The following is a 15285-nucleotide window of genomic DNA, read 5'->3' as shown; positions in this document are numbered from 1 at the left end:
GAATGGGTGACATTTCGGGTCGAGAGCCTTCTTCAGACTTCTTCAAACATCACCATTCCTTCTCTCCAGAGATGCTGCCTGACCCTAGTGTGTGTGTGTGTGTGTATGTCAGTGTGTGTGTGTATGTTAGTGTGTATGCTAGTGTTTGTGCGTGTGTGTGTGTGTGTGTGTGTGTGTGTGTGTGTGTGTGTGTGTGAGTTACTCCAGCATTCTGTGTCTACCTTCGATTAAGACCAGCATCTGCAGTTTTTCTTTCCTACAACTTTATAGTTGACTTTAGATCCACTTATTGTCACGTGTACCGACATAGAGTGACAGGCTTTTTATTGCGTGCTAACCGATCAGCGGAAAGACAATACATGATTACGATCAAAACATCCATATTGTACATAGACAGGATAAATGGCGGCTTTGGCGGCACGGTGGCGCAGCGGTAGAGTTGCTGCCTCACAGCGCCAGAGACCCGGGATCGATCCTGACTACGGGTGCCATCTGTACGGAGTTTGTACGTTCTCCCCGTGACCTGCGTGGGTTTTCCCCGGGTGCTCCGGTTTCCTCCCACACTCCAAAGACGCGCAGGTTTGTAGGTTAATTGGCTTGGTATGATTGTAAATTGTCCCTAGTGTGTGTGGGATAGTGTTAGTGTGCGGGGATCGCTGGTCGGCGCGGACTCGGTGGGCCGAAGGGCCTGTTTCCGCGCTGTATCTCTAAACTAAACTAAATTAAATGTACGTGACACATGATAAACTTACACAGGAAGATCTGTTTCTTTTACAAAACAAGACATGCACAGTATGAAGTGTCAGCAAAATGATAAAAATCTAATAAGACTTTATTTATTTTTAAATAGCACGTCCAGTGAGCCAAGGTTCAGCAAGTTCACGCCATCATCATTGTTTACGTGTTGTGTGACAGCAAAGAACTGCAGATGCTGGTTTATACCAAAGATAGACACAAAGTGCTGGAGTAACTCAGCGGGTCAGGCAGCGTCTCTGGAGAACATGGATATGTCATGTTATGGGACCTAGTCTCTGAAGAAGGGTCCCAACAAAGATACTAGAGGAGCAAGATAGACCACTCGACCCTAAAAACCGTAGTAGTACGTCACGACGCCATTTTAGGTGGCAGAAACTTGCAGAAACATTTAAAAAGAAAAATAACAAAAATCTGTGAGTTGATAGATGAGATATGTTCTGCATTTTAATGGTCTCATCACACATACTGTTCCTCCAAAACACTGATTACACTGCAAGAGGCAGAGGTGAACGGCGGGTTTTGCTTACTAAAATGGCGGACGTTACGCTCCTTTGCGTACTACACTCTACAGGGCCCTAGTGAGACCGCTCCTGGAGTACTGTGTGCAGTTTTGGTCTCCAAATTTGAGGAAGGATATTCTTGCGATTGAGGGCGTGCAGCGTAGGTTTACTAGGTTAATTCCCGGAATGGCGGGACTGTCATATGTTGAAAGACTGGAGCGACTAGATTTGTATACACTGGAATTTAGAAGGATGAGAGGGGATCTAATCGAAACATATAAGATTATTAAGGGATTGGACACGTTAGAGGCAGGAAACATGTTCCCAATGTTGGGGGAGTCCAGAACCAGGAGCCACAGTTTAAGAATAAGGGGTAGGCCATTTAGAACGGAGATGAGGAAAAACCTTTTCAGTCAGAGAGTTGTAAATCTATGGAATTCTCTGCCTCAGAAGGCAGTGGAGGCCTATTCTCTGAATGCTTTCAAGAGAGAGCTAGATAGAGCTCTTGAGGATAGCAGAGTCTACAGCGGAGTCAGGGGGTATGGGGAGAAGGCAGGAACGGGGTATTAATTGAGAATCATCGGCCATGATCACATTGAATGGCGGTGCTGACTCGAAGGGCCGAATGGCCTCCTCCTGCAATGGTCTATTGTCTATTGTCTACTTCTGCAAAGGCGATTGCGAAGGAGTGGTCCATCTTGCTCCTCTAGTATCTTTGATCCCAACCTGAAACGTCACCCATCCATGTTCTCCAGAGATGCCTGACCTGCTGAGTTACTCCAGCACTTTGTGTCTATCATTCACATGTAAAACCATTGTTCACCAGTGGTGTTGCCCGACCTGCTGTTACTCCAGCACTTCGTATCTTTTTCTTGTTATAAACCAGCATCTGCGGTTCCTTGTTTCAACATTTTGACTGCTCCATTGTGAAATCTGCTCAAGGTTCTCCTACTTTGAAGAAACTCTCCTCCTCTATCGGACAAGAGTACTGCAACACCCTCTCTCACTGATTTCAAAGCCTGAAGAAGGGTCCCGACCTGAAACGTCACCTATCCATGTTCTCCAGAGATGGTGCCTGACCCGCTGAGTTACTCCAGCACTCTGTGAAACATCACCTATCCATGTTCTCCAGGGATGCTGCCTGACCAGCTGATTTACTCCAGCGCTTTGTGTGTTTTTTTTTGTAAATCGGCATCTGCAGTTCCTCATTTCTACGTATTAATTGTTTGCGAGCTTATTAGCCTTCAGTAAGAGTGGCTGGTTACATCACAGCTTGGTTTGGTAGCAGCACTGCCGAAGACCACAAGAAGTGGCAGAGAGCTGCAGACGTAGCCCAGTCCATCACACACACACCGGCCTCCCCACCATTGGCTCCATCTACACTTCACGCTGCCTCGGAAAAGCAGCCGACACAATCAAAGACTTGTCCCACCCCGGTCACTCCCTCTTCTCCCTACTCTAATCTGGCAGAAGATACAGAAGCTTGAAAGCGCGCACCACCAGACTCAGGAACAGCTTCATCCCCTCTGTTGTCAGGCTTCTGAATGGTCCTTCCATAAGCTAGGGCACTGTCCGATTCACCTCTACCCCATTGCGGACATTGGATTTTGTCTGTGGAACTGATGTGCTACAATGCTGAGAGCTATATTCTGCACTCTGTATCTTCCCCTTTGCTTTACCTGTTGGACTTGAGTTTGGCTTGACTGTATTTATGTATACTATGATCTGATTTGATTGGGTAGCATGCAAAACAAAGCTTTTCACTGTACCTCAGTACACGTGACAATAATAAACCTCAGCCTACATCGATTGATTACAACACAGAGTGCTGGAGTAACTCAGCGGGTCAGGCAGCATCTCTGGAGAACATGGATAGGTGACGTTTCACAGAGTGCTGGAGTAACTCAGCAGGTCAGGCAGCATCTCTAGAGAACATGGATAGGTGACGTTTCACAGAGTGCTGGAGTAACTCAGCGGGTCAGGCAGCATCTCTGGAGAACATGGATAGCTGACGTTTCAGGTCGGGACACTTCTTCAGACTCGGAAGAAGGGTCCAAAACCAAAACGTCCCCTATCCATGTCCTCCCGAGATGCTGCCTGACCTGCTGAGTTTAGTTTAGTTTGGTCCAGAGTGGAAACAGACCCTCTGGCCCACCGAGTCCGCGCCGACCAGCGATCCCCGCACACTAGCAGTATCCTACACACACTAACATATAACATATAACAACTACAGCATGGAAACAGGCCTGTCCGGCCCTACCAGTCCACGCCGACCATTCTCCCTGACCTAGTCTCATCTACCTGCACTCAGACCATAACCCTCCAATCCCCTCCTATCCATATACCTATCCAATTTACTCTTAAATAATAAAATCGAGCCAGCCTCCACCACTTCCACCGGAAGCCCATTCCATACAGCCACAACCCTCTGAGTAAAGAAGTTCCCCCTCATGTTACCCCTAAACCTTTGTCCCTCAATTCTGAAGCTATGTCCCCTTGTTGGAATCTTCCCCACTCTCAAAGGGAAAAGCCTACCCACGTCAACTCTGTCCGTCCCTCTCAAAATTTTAAAAACCTCTATCAAGTCCCCCCTCAACCTTCTACGCTCCAAAGAATAAAGACCCAACCTATTCAACCTCTCTCTGTAGCCTAAGTGCTGAAACCCAGGCAACATTCTAGTAAATCTCCTCTGTACCCTCTCCATTTTGTCGACATCCTTCCTATAATTTGGCGACCAGAACTGCACACCATACTCCAGATTCGGCCTCACCAATGCCCTGTACAATTTCAACATTACATCCCAACTTCTATACTCGATGCTCTGATTTATAAAGGCAAGCATACCAAACGCCTTCTTCACCACCCTATCCACATGAGATTCCACCTTCAGGGAACAATGCACAGTTATTCCCAGATCCCTCTGTTCCACTGCATTCCTCAATTCCCTACCATTTACCCTGTACGTCCTATTTTGATTTGTCCTACGGATAGTTTACAATTTTACCAAGCCAATTAACCTCTCAACCTGTACATCTTTGGAGTGCAGGGTGAAACCAGAGAATCCACAGAAAACACTCGGTTCAGAAAAGATTTATCAGGATGTTGCCAGGACTAGAGGGTGTGAGCTATAGGGAGAGGTTGAGCAGGCTGGGTCTCTATTCCATGGAGCGCAGGAGGATGAGGGGTGATCTTATAGAGGTGAACAAAATCATGAGAGGAATAGGTCGGGTAGATGCACAGAGTGTCTTGCCCAGAGTTGGGGAATCAAGGAGCCATAGACAATAGACAAGAGGCACAGGAGTAGGCCATTCGGCCCTTTGAGTCAGCACCATAGGTTCAAGGTGAAAGGGAAAAGATTTAATAGGAATCGGAGGGGTAACTTTTTCACACAGAGGGTGGTGGGTGTATGGAACAAGCTGCCAGAGGAGGTAGTTGAGGCTGGTACTATTCCATCGTTTAAGAAACAGTTGGAGAGGTACATGGACAGGACAGGTTTGGAGGGTTATGGACCAAGTGCAGGCAGGTGGGACTAGTGTAGCTGGGACATGTTGGCTGGTGTGGGCGAGTTGGGCCGAAGGGCCTGTTTCCACACTGTATTATTCTATGACTCTAGGACTCTAGGTCACGGGGAGAACGTACAAACTCTGTACAGACAGCACCCACTGTTGGGATCGAACCCGGGTCTCTGGCTTTGTAAGCACCGTAAGGCAACAACTAGAAGGATGAGAAGGGATCTTATCGAAACGTATAAGATTATTAAGGGGTTGGACATGTTAGAGGCTCAGCCAAAGTTACTCCAGCTTGCGTTGTGGTCAATGCAAGATTCTAGCATCTACAGCCCTCTGTGTCATCTGTTTGATTGCTCGGATTATTTATTTCCAGCAAGTGACAGGGTTAATGAACGCAACAGTGAGAAAGTGAAGAGTACCTTCCATGATCGAGGGTCCTGGCTCCTAAAATGCCTCTCCAGGTTTTCTAAGTCTGTGTTTAGCTCGGCCTGGTAGATGGACAGGTCTTTCTCTAGCTGATCCTGATTGAAAAAGGAAGGGGGGGGGGGGTGGGGGGGGTGGAAAGAGAGAGAGAGAAAGAAAAATGAAGAAGAGAAATGGGAAGTTCAGTTTGAGCAACTGAAGCCGGCGGGGCCCAGCGTGTTAAAGAAGCAAAGTTGACCAGCACAGGGCAGTTGAGGGAACAGCTCCAGAGTTGCTCCACAATCCAAGGGTCACATCGTGTGGGACTAAACCCAACTGCGATGTTGTGTAGCTCCCGCCAAACCCGCCGCGCACGAGGCAAAGCAACCGTGTATTTTGACAATTAAACGTTTGAACGATCCAGTGGAAACCAAAACTCCCCGATGGACACATCCACACTCACGCTGTTGACCCAGGTATTGACTATGGAGGTATTGGTTATAACGTTGAGGCTGGTGGTGTGGATGGGGAGATGAGGTGCACCTCGTCCCTCGGCCCTCAGGTTACACGGGGTGAGGGTGTCCCCGTACAGATCGCTCAACACCTGACCCATTCCGTCCCCTCCCAGTGAGGGACCCTAGGTACATGTCCATCGACTCGTCCCTGGACTGCCTGCACTTCATCGCAGACTGGTATGGACTCAATGTGGATGTTTATCTGGGGGTTGAGAGGTCCTATTCCTCCTGGGTTCCATCCATGAGCCAAACATCTCACGTTCCAACTGCCCGCACCTGACTCACAAGGCCGCCTGTCCTCACCTAGGTTTTTAGTTAAGTTTCGAGATACAGCATTGGAAACAGGCCCTTCGGCCCATCGGGTCTATCCTAGCCGGCGATCACCCGTTCACACACTAGTTCTATCCTAGACTCCAGGGATAATTTACAGAAGCCAATTGAGCTGCAAACCCGCACGTGTTTGGAGTGTGGGAGGAAACCAGAGCACCTGGAGAAAACCCACGCAGTCACAGGGAGAACGTGCAAACTCCGTACAGACAGCATCTGTAGGCAAGATCGGACCGGGGTCTCTGGCGCTGTGAGGCAGCAACTCTACCGCTATGCTACTGTGCTGGTAGGTTTCCTCAGCAGATAGGATGCAATCATAGAGTCTTTTACCAAGAGTAGGTGAAGCAAGAGCCAGGGGGACATTGGTTTCAGGTGAGAGAGGCAAGATTTAACAGGAACCTCAGGGGAAATTATTTCAGTGCAGGAAAGAACTGCAGATGCTAGTTTAAACCAAAGGTAGACACAAAATGCTGGAGTAACTCAGCGGGACAGGCAGCATCTCTGGAGAGAAGTCTGAAGAAGGGTCTCGACCCGAAACGTCACCCATTCCTTCTCTCCAGAGATGCTGCCTGTCCCGCTGAAGTTACTCCAGCCCTTTGTATCTATCTGGGAAATTCTTTCATACAGGGAGTGGTGGGTATATGGAACGAGCCGCCAGAGAAGGTAGCTGAGGAAGGTGGCATAACAATGTTTAAAAGACATTTGGACAGGTGTATTGTTTGGACAGGTGTAGTGGGATGTGGGCCAAGTGGGACTAGTGTATGTTGGCCGGCATTGACAAGTGGGGCTGAAGGGCCTGTATCTACAATGTAAGACTCTGTGACTATGTTTCAAGGAACGGAACCCTCTCTTACAAATGGCTGAACTAAGGCAATTTAGTTTAGAGATACAGCGCGGAAACAGGCCCTTCGGCCCATCGTGTCCGCACCGACCAGCGATCCCCGCACACTAACACTATCCTACACACACCAGGGACAATTTATATTTATACCAAGCCAATTAACCTGCAAACCTGCACGTCTTTGGAGTGTGGGAGGAAACTGAAGATCTCGGAGAAAATCCGAGATTTCAAGATGTGCACGTATGTAGGTTAATTGACTGGGTAAATGTAAAGATTGTCCCTAGTGTGTGTAGTATAGTGTTAATGTGCGGGGATCACTGGACGGCGCGGACTCGGTGGGCCGAAGGGCCTGTTTCCGCGCTGTATCACTAAATCTAAAAATCTAAATCTATAAATCTAAAACCCACGCAGGTCACGGGGAGAACGTACAAACTGCGTACAGAGTCAGGATGGAGCCCAGGCCTCTGGCACTGCAAGGCCGCAGCTCTACCACTACGCCCATTGTTCCAACCTTGTCAGCAGGGACCGCGTATACATGATCGCCCCATGCACCATCACAAACACACGCCGACAACACACAGGGAGTAAAGAATCACTCTGCAATGGTCTTGAAAGCAGGGGGGCAATGCCGAATGCAAATGTTAAAAAGAAAGGGACCAAACAAAAGTACAAATGCTCAGAGTCAAAGATGCAAAACATGGAAGCCTGGAAAGTCAGCCTCTGAAAGATAGAAATTCACCCCCGGCCCGGGTCTTGTATCTCCGTCTTTCACAAGCTGAAGGGTTGCAGCAACTGAAGGGTTAATGCTCTTGGACAAGGCATGGCCACACAGCACATCAGAGAAACAGGTACACAAGTTACCTTCCCGTCCTCTAAAGATAGGATAGAGCACTCGCCCGGCGTATAATCCCATATCTTTTTTGGAGGCTGATGGAGAGCAAAGGAGGAAATGAACAGAGCAAGTCAACACTAGGAACAAAGCTCTGTGTACACAATTCACTGTTGCTGATGTCTCTCCAGCTTTAATGGTGCACTCCCTCCACTGCCAGGGGAAATGGATCATCTGGGGAAACTACAGCTTAGAGATGCAGTGTGGAAACTGGCCCAACGGCCCATCGAGTCCATGTCAACCATCGATCGCCCGTTCTTACAAATTTAGTTTGGGGCTGTATCTCTAAAATATCTAACAAAAATGTCCAAACCTCCGCCAACCCTCTGCTTCTGCAGACCAAGGGTTCAACGTAGCTCCGCGTCTAGGTTCCCAACTTCCGTGACTGAATATATCAAATGCTTTATACTTTAGAGATACAGCGCGGAAACAGGCCCTTCGGCCCACCGAGACCGGCGATCCCAGCACACTAGAACTACCCTACGCACACACTAGGGACAATTTACAATGTAACCAAAGCCAATTGGCCTACAAACCTGCACGTCTTTGGAGTGTGGGAGGAAACCGGAGCACCCGGAGAAAACCCACGCAGGTCACGGGGAGACCGTGCAAACTCTGCACAGACAGCACCCGTGGTCGGTTTTGAACCCGGGTCTCTGGCGCTGTGAGGCAGCAACTCTACCGCTGCGCCACCGCGCCGCCCCTTCACTGGGAGGTGAGTGCACAAGGGCTTTGTTAGGACTCTCCTGCCCGGACTCACCCTGTCAGCTCACCACGACAAGACACTCTCACTGCAACATGCTCACTATCCACCTCTCCACACCAGGGCACTGGGCTGCCACCTTCTACCACACCCCCCTACCCCCAACGTCCCCCTCCTGCGAGGGTTGGGGTTAACGGGTGCTGCTCTTTCCAGACGGGACATCATCAAACATGGGTGGGATGGGGGAGAGAGAGGGTGCCGAGATATAGGCCACGAGGGTGCAGGCAAGAGGGAGTTGGGGGGGGATAGGGAGAGGGCAGAGCATTGATGGAGGGGGGGAAGGGGAGGAGGGGGGAGCAGAGGGAGGGAATGGATGGTGGAGGGGAGGAGGGGGAGAGGGGTAAGAGTGGAAGGGGGAATGGGGATTAAGGAGGGGTGAGGGGGGGAGGAGGGGATGCAGGGGGGAGAGGGATTGGGGAAGGGCAAAGGGGCGTGGGCATGGCGGGGTTAGAGGGAGAGGGGGTGGCAGGGGAGGGGTGGAGCATGGGCGAGCTAGGTGGAGGGGGGGAAGTGGGTGGGGTAGAGAGGACAAGGAGTGGAGGGAGGGGAGTGGAGGGAGGGGAGTGAGGGGAGTGGAGGGACGGGAGTGAGAGGAGTGAGGGGAGGGGGAGGGGAGGGGAGGGGAGTGGAGGGGATTGGAGTGAGAGGAGTGAGGGGAGGGGAGGGAATGGAGGGGAGGGGAGTGGAGGGAGAGGAGTGGAGGGAGTGGAGGGAGGGGAGTGGAGGGAGTGGAGGGGATTGGAGTGAGAGGAGTGAGGGGAGGGGAGAACAAGGAGTGGAGGGAGGGGAGGGGAGTGAGGGGAGTGGAAGGAGGGGAATGGAGGGAGGGGAGTGGAGGGAGGGAGGGGAGGGGAGGGAGGGGAGTGAGAGGAGGGCGAGTGGAGAGAGGGGAGGGAGGGGAGTGGAGGGGAGGTTAGGGGAGTGGAGGGGATTGGGAGGTGGGCAGGGTGAGGCGGGGAGGGGGGTTGGGACGGAGGAGGGTGAGGCAGGGTATTTTGAGAGAGGCGTTGGGGCCACAGTTATTGAGGTTCACAAAGGCAAGCCAAGTAAGCTGGTAAGTTTCAGTCTGAAGAAGGGTCTCGACCCGAAACGTCACCCATTCCTTCTCTCCTGAGATGCTGCCTGACCCGCTGAGTTACTCCAGCATTGTGTGATGCCTGACAAGAAGGAAAGATGAATGCTGGTTCCCAGATGGCCACAGGTCAGGACTCCACAACACTATTGCTAGCTTCTGCTACTGATGCGGGTAAACGGTTTAAACTATTTCACGAGACTGCCATCGCTGGAGAATGGCTCAACCCCGTCGAGCAAGGACCAGTGCAGCGATATAATAACCACCCAACCAACCACACCACCGGCCGGCCCGTGACTTACCGGTTTGCCGAATTCCAGCTCCGAAAAGAATTTATACCAAGGTTCACTCTTTAAATCTATTTCCTCCGGACTTATATTCCGCTTCTGAAGAGGTAACGGCAAGGGAATGGAGGAGAGAGAAGATGATTGAGTACAGGATAGAGAGAGGCATGCAGCGCACTACAGGAGCGCGCGGTATATGTGACGTGAACTCATGGACCTGCACCATCTCTACCCAGACACACACCTGCTGCATCACACCTGGCAATGTACCCTGAGCTGGGCATGCCAGTGGGGCTGGGCATGGATACCTACATCTGGGTACATAGGCCTTGGCATGGCTATTTGGGCATGGCTACGTAGATCTGGAAATGGCTACCCAGCTTCACTGGGCTGGGCTAGTCAGAGCTGGGCTTGGCTACCTATTGTTGGGCATGGCTACCTAGATCTGGGCATGCTTACCTAGACCGGCATGACTACCTAGACAGGCATGGGTAACAAGTGCTGGACTTGGCTACGTAGTCCTGGGTATGGCTACCTAGCGCTGGGCATGGCTACCTAGTGCTGGGCATGGCTACCAAGTGCTGGGCATGGCTACCTAGTGCTGGGCATGGCTACCTACTGTTGGGCATGGGTACCTAGATCTGGGCATGGCACCCGGTTTCATTGGGCATGGCTACCTAGTGCTGGGCATGGCTGCCTAGTGCTGGGCATGGCTACCCAGTGCTGGGCATGGCTACTTAGTGCTGGGCAAGGGTACCCAGTTTCTTTGGGCATGCTTTCTGACCAAGGTGAGTATCAGGAGACCTTCATGGATACAGTAATGGGGGAAGTCCCTTCTTGGCTGACTCTCGGGGGTCAGGGCTCAGACGTGTTGGAGCTCTGAGCTGGAAGAGTTCCTCCAGCCCAGATCAGAATGTTCGGTAGGGCAATGTGGAGGAAACTCCATGGGCTGAATGGCCTCATTCTAATCCTATAACTTGTGAACGTGCTCAATATTTACAAATTGCAATAGCTGCTTGCTATATCTTTGTTATATTCGCCTTCAGTAATAGTGTGGTCCTTGAGGTCAAGTGCAAGGTTCAAGGGTGACGCCACACATATTAGTAACACAGATAGATCAAAGGTTAACAGGCAAAGATTAAAGTACACATGCAGAGACAGACACGAGAGAACACAGGGACCTTCAGCAGAGATTGAGCTGAGGAACTGTAGGCATAGAAGCGTAGCTCCTGGTTTGTGGAGGAGACCGCATAGAGCTCCATGCAACAGAGTGGCCAGAGAGAGTGTAGAGTATTGACCTAACCTACAGAGATAGGGAGGTGAGATCTTCTCGATCAGGCAAGGAGGGAGCAGTGGGAATCGGCCGAGCTCCTGCACTCGGCAGCAGTCTGCCAAACCTCCCAGGGAGAGGCCACGCTCGATCCAGAAGCCTTGGAAGTAGAGGTTGGACATACCACCTTTTACTTAGCCCATGCTACGCATCAGCTACGCACCTCCCTCCATTCCATTGACCCCATCTACACCTGACGCTGCCTCGGCAAGGCCAGCAGCATCATCAAGGACCAGTCTCACCCCGGCCACTCCCTCTTCTCCCCTCTCCCATCAGGCAAGAGGTGCAGAAGTGTGTGAAACGCACACCTCCAGATTCAGGGACAGTTTCTCTTCCCAGCTGTTATCAGGCAACTGAACCATCCCACCACAACCAGAGAGCAGTGCTGAACTACTATCTACCTCTTTGATGACCCTCGGACTATCCTTGATCGGTCTCTGCTGGTAAAGACCTTGCACTAAACGTTATTCCCTTATCATGTGAAGGGCTCGATGTGATCATGTGTTGTCTTTCTGCTGACTGGTTAGCACGCAACAAAAGCTTTTCACGGTACCTCGGTACACGTGACAATAAACTAATAAACTATAAAAACTAGTGCTTGTCACGGCTGCTCATCGCTGTACAACATACAAAGCCAAACCATCATTACCACCACCTCCTCACTTACCCCTTTGGTGTGGCACCTTTGGATAATGAGAGCCAGTTCACCAGGAAACCTCTCTTTTAGTTTAGTTTAGTATGGAGATACAGCACAGAAACAGGCCCTTCGGCCCACCGAGTCTGCACCGCCCAGGGATCCCCGCACACTAACACTACCCCTACACACACTGGGGACAATTTACATTTGTACCAAGTCAACTAACCTACAAACCTGCACGTCTTTGGAGTGTGGGAGGAAACCGAAGATCTCGGAGGAAACCCAAGTGGTCACGGGGAGAACGTACAAACTCCGTACAGACAAGCACCCGTAGTCGGGATGGAACCCGGGTCTCTGGCGCTGTAAGCGCTGTAAGGCGGCAACTCTACCAGCTGAGCCACCGTGCCTCTCTGGAAGATACTTGGGAAACATGACCTCTGGGTGTTTCTCTCTGACTTGGGCTGTTGGTCTCAAAATGGCCTCGTATCCCATGCCTGTCCACGGGAACGTACAATACCTTCCCTTCCAGTTGCAGGACCAAACTACTGTCCACACCTTTAAAGATTTAAGATTTAATAGAAACCTGAAGGGGCAACATTTTCACTCAAAGGGTGATGGAGGTACGGAACGATCTGCCGGAGGAGGTAGTTGAGGCAGGGACTATCACAACATTTATTAAATATTTTGACAGATTTAGAGGGGTGTGGGCCAAACGCAGGTCGGTGGGACTAGTGTAGGTGGGACATGTTGGTTGGTGTGGGCAAGTTGGGCCGAAGGGCCTGTTTCCACGCTGATTGACCCAATGACTATGACTCCTTGATTGTGACTTGGCTCCGAGATCAGGCGAGCATTTATTTCAAGAGGACTAGAATACATAAACAGGGATGCAATGCTGAGGCTCTACAAGGTGCTGGTCAGACCAGATTTGGAGTATTGTGAGCAGTTTTGGGCCCCTTATCTGAGGAAGGATGTGCTGGCTCTGGAGAGGGTCCAGAGGAGGTTTACGAGAATGATCCCAGGAATGAGTGGGTTAACATATGATGAGCGTTTGTCGCACTGGGCCTGTACTCGCTGGAGTATAGAAGAATGAGGGGGGACCTTATTGAAACTTGCCGAATAGTGGAAGGCCTGGATAGAGTGGATGTGGGGAGGATGTTTCCACTGGTGGGAGAGTCTAGCACCAGAGGTCAAAGTCTCAGAATAAAAGGATGTACCTTTAGGAATGACATGAGGAGGAATTTCTTTGGTCAGAGGGTGGTGAATCAGTGGGAGTCATTGCCAGAGACGGCTGTGGAGGCCAAGTCAGTGGATAGTTATAAGGCAGAGGTTCTTGATTAGTGCAGGTGTCAGGGGTTATGGGGAGAAGGCAGGAGCATGGGGTTGAGAGGGAGAGATAGATCAGCCATGATTGAATGGCGGAGTAGACTTCATGGGCCGAATGACCTAATTCTGCTCTTTGAACTTGTGGACGTGAACACAAACTCTGACGCTGCCACAGATCCGTTTGGGGCAGAGAAGTTCAGGGAGCTTCAGGTGCTCTTAGTCCATCTAGTTTCCAATGTCTTGCACTGGGTCTGAAGCAACATTGGCAAGTGCTCTCTGCATGGGGAGAGGACTTCTTCATCGCTCTCGCTGTGTCCCGTCCCAGCCTTGGACATGGAATACGCTAAAACGTGTAACGCAGGCTTGGAACGTACAAGAGAAACTCGGCCAACTCCTGTCCCACAAACTCAACATAAGATCAGCACAACGATCTATTCTACATTATCCATGATCCACATCCCTTTTGATATCTCGTTTTCACCCCTTACCCTTCCTTATCTCCATGTCTCTCTCCTCCCTTTGGGCGGCACGGTGGCGCAGCAGTAGAGTTGCTGCCTCACAGCGCTTGCAGCGCCGGAGACCCGGGTTCGATCCCGACTACGGGTGCCGTTTGTACGGAGTTTGTACGTTCTCCCCGTGACCTGCGTGGGTTTTCTCCGAGATCTTCGGTTTCCTCCCACACTCCAAAGACGTGCAGGTTTGTAGGTTAATTGGCTGGGCAAATGTAAAAATTGTCCCTAGTGCGTATTGGGTAGTGTTAGTGTGCGGGGATCGCTGGTCGGCACGGACCCGGTGGGCCGAAGGGCCTGTTTCTGCGTTGTATCTCTAAACTAAACTAAACTACCCTGACTCTCAGTCTGAAGAAGGGTCTCGACCTGAAACGTCACCCATTCCTTCTCTCCAGAGATGCTGCCTGACCCGCTGAGTTACTCCAGCACTTTGTGTCCGTCACGAGATAAGCTTACGAGTCGCGGGAAGGTATCTGGGGTTGGGACAGAGATGACATGTCGTTTGGGAAAGGCGGAGGGAGCTTTAGCCTGCCTGGCCCGCTGAGTTCCTCCAGCACTTGGATGATGAAGCAGAGGGTCGGAAACTGAATCCCATGGGGGCAGTGCAGAAAAACTGGAGCGATCCAGTGCGTTCCTTCAGCCCACGCTGCACACCCATCGTCCTGTCACCGCACGAGAACAATTCCTCTCTCACACGCCAACGACTCAGCACGGTTTCCACGCCGGACATGAGAGGTCATTTGCAACACCATCCCAGAGCAACTGGCCAGCTGGTGTGAATGTGGCCTAACATCCATAGTTCAACATGGATGGGCTTCTGCATGAAGCTTTAGTACAGCTGAACATGCATGAGGACAGCACGGCCTTGTTCATCAGTCACTGAAAGGAAGCATGCAGGTACAGCAGGCAGTGAAGAAAGCCAATGGAATGTTGGCCTTCATAACAAGAGGAGTTGAGTATAGGAGCAAAGAGGTCCTTCTCCAGTTGTACAGGGCCCTAGTGAGACCGCACCTGGAGTACTGTGTGCAGTTTTGGTCTCCAAATTTGAGGAAGGATATTCTTGCTATTGAGGGCGTGCAGAGTAGGTTTACTAGGTTAATTCCCGGAATGGCGGGACTGTCATATGTTGAAAGACTGGAGCGACTAGGCTTGTATACACTGGAATTTAGAAGGATGGGAGGGGATCTTATCGAAACGTATAAGATTATTAAGGGGTTGGACACATTAGAGGCAGGAAACATGTTCCCAATGTTGGGGGAGTCCAGAACCAGGGGCCACAGTTTAAGAATAAGGGGTAGGCCATTTAGAACAGAGATGAGGAAAAACTTTTTCAGTCAGAGAGTTGTGAATCTGTGGAATTCTCTGCCTCAGAGGGCAGTGGGGGCCAATTCTCTGAATACATTCAAGAGAGAGCTAGATAGAGCTCTTAAGGATAGCGGAGTCAGGGGGTATGGGGAGAAGGCAGGAACGGGGTACTGATTGAGAATGATCAGCCATGATCACATTGAATGGCGGTGCTGGCTCGAAGGGCCGAATGGCCTACTCCTGCACCTATTGTCTATTGTCTATGTCTATTGTTCGCCAAACACGCATCAATGCAACCAAAGCCTGCTGTAACACTCTTCCCC

At 50.8% G+C, this 15285-nt stretch overlaps 1 protein-coding gene across 11 annotated transcripts in view; it reads right to left on the bottom strand.

The window, feature by feature from the left end:
* The window catches only part of sorbs1 (sorbin and SH3 domain containing 1), a 138321-nt gene that overhangs the window by 82001 nt on the left and 41035 nt on the right, over positions 1–15285 (bottom strand). For 10 of the 11 annotated variants that reach the window (XM_078428529.1, XM_078428523.1, XM_078428524.1 and 7 more), the window contains 3 exons: positions 9877–9960; positions 7712–7777; positions 5185–5286 (listed from right to left, as the gene is read on the bottom strand). In XM_078428529.1, the coding sequence (XP_078284655.1) occupies positions 5185–5286; positions 7712–7777; positions 9877–9960 (252 nt within the window). The remainder of the gene's footprint in view (positions 1–5184; positions 5287–7711; positions 7778–9876; positions 9961–15285) is intronic. The other variant, XM_078428531.1, reaches the window with a different exon arrangement.

Source organism: Rhinoraja longicauda, chromosome 35, assembly GCF_053455715.1.
Source record: "Rhinoraja longicauda isolate Sanriku21f chromosome 35, sRhiLon1.1, whole genome shotgun sequence".
Lineage (NCBI taxonomy): Eukaryota > Metazoa > Chordata > Chondrichthyes > Rajiformes > Arhynchobatidae > Rhinoraja > Rhinoraja longicauda.
The sequence above is the reverse complement of the archived record's forward strand: the minus strand, read 5'-3'. Positions and strand labels throughout refer to the sequence as shown.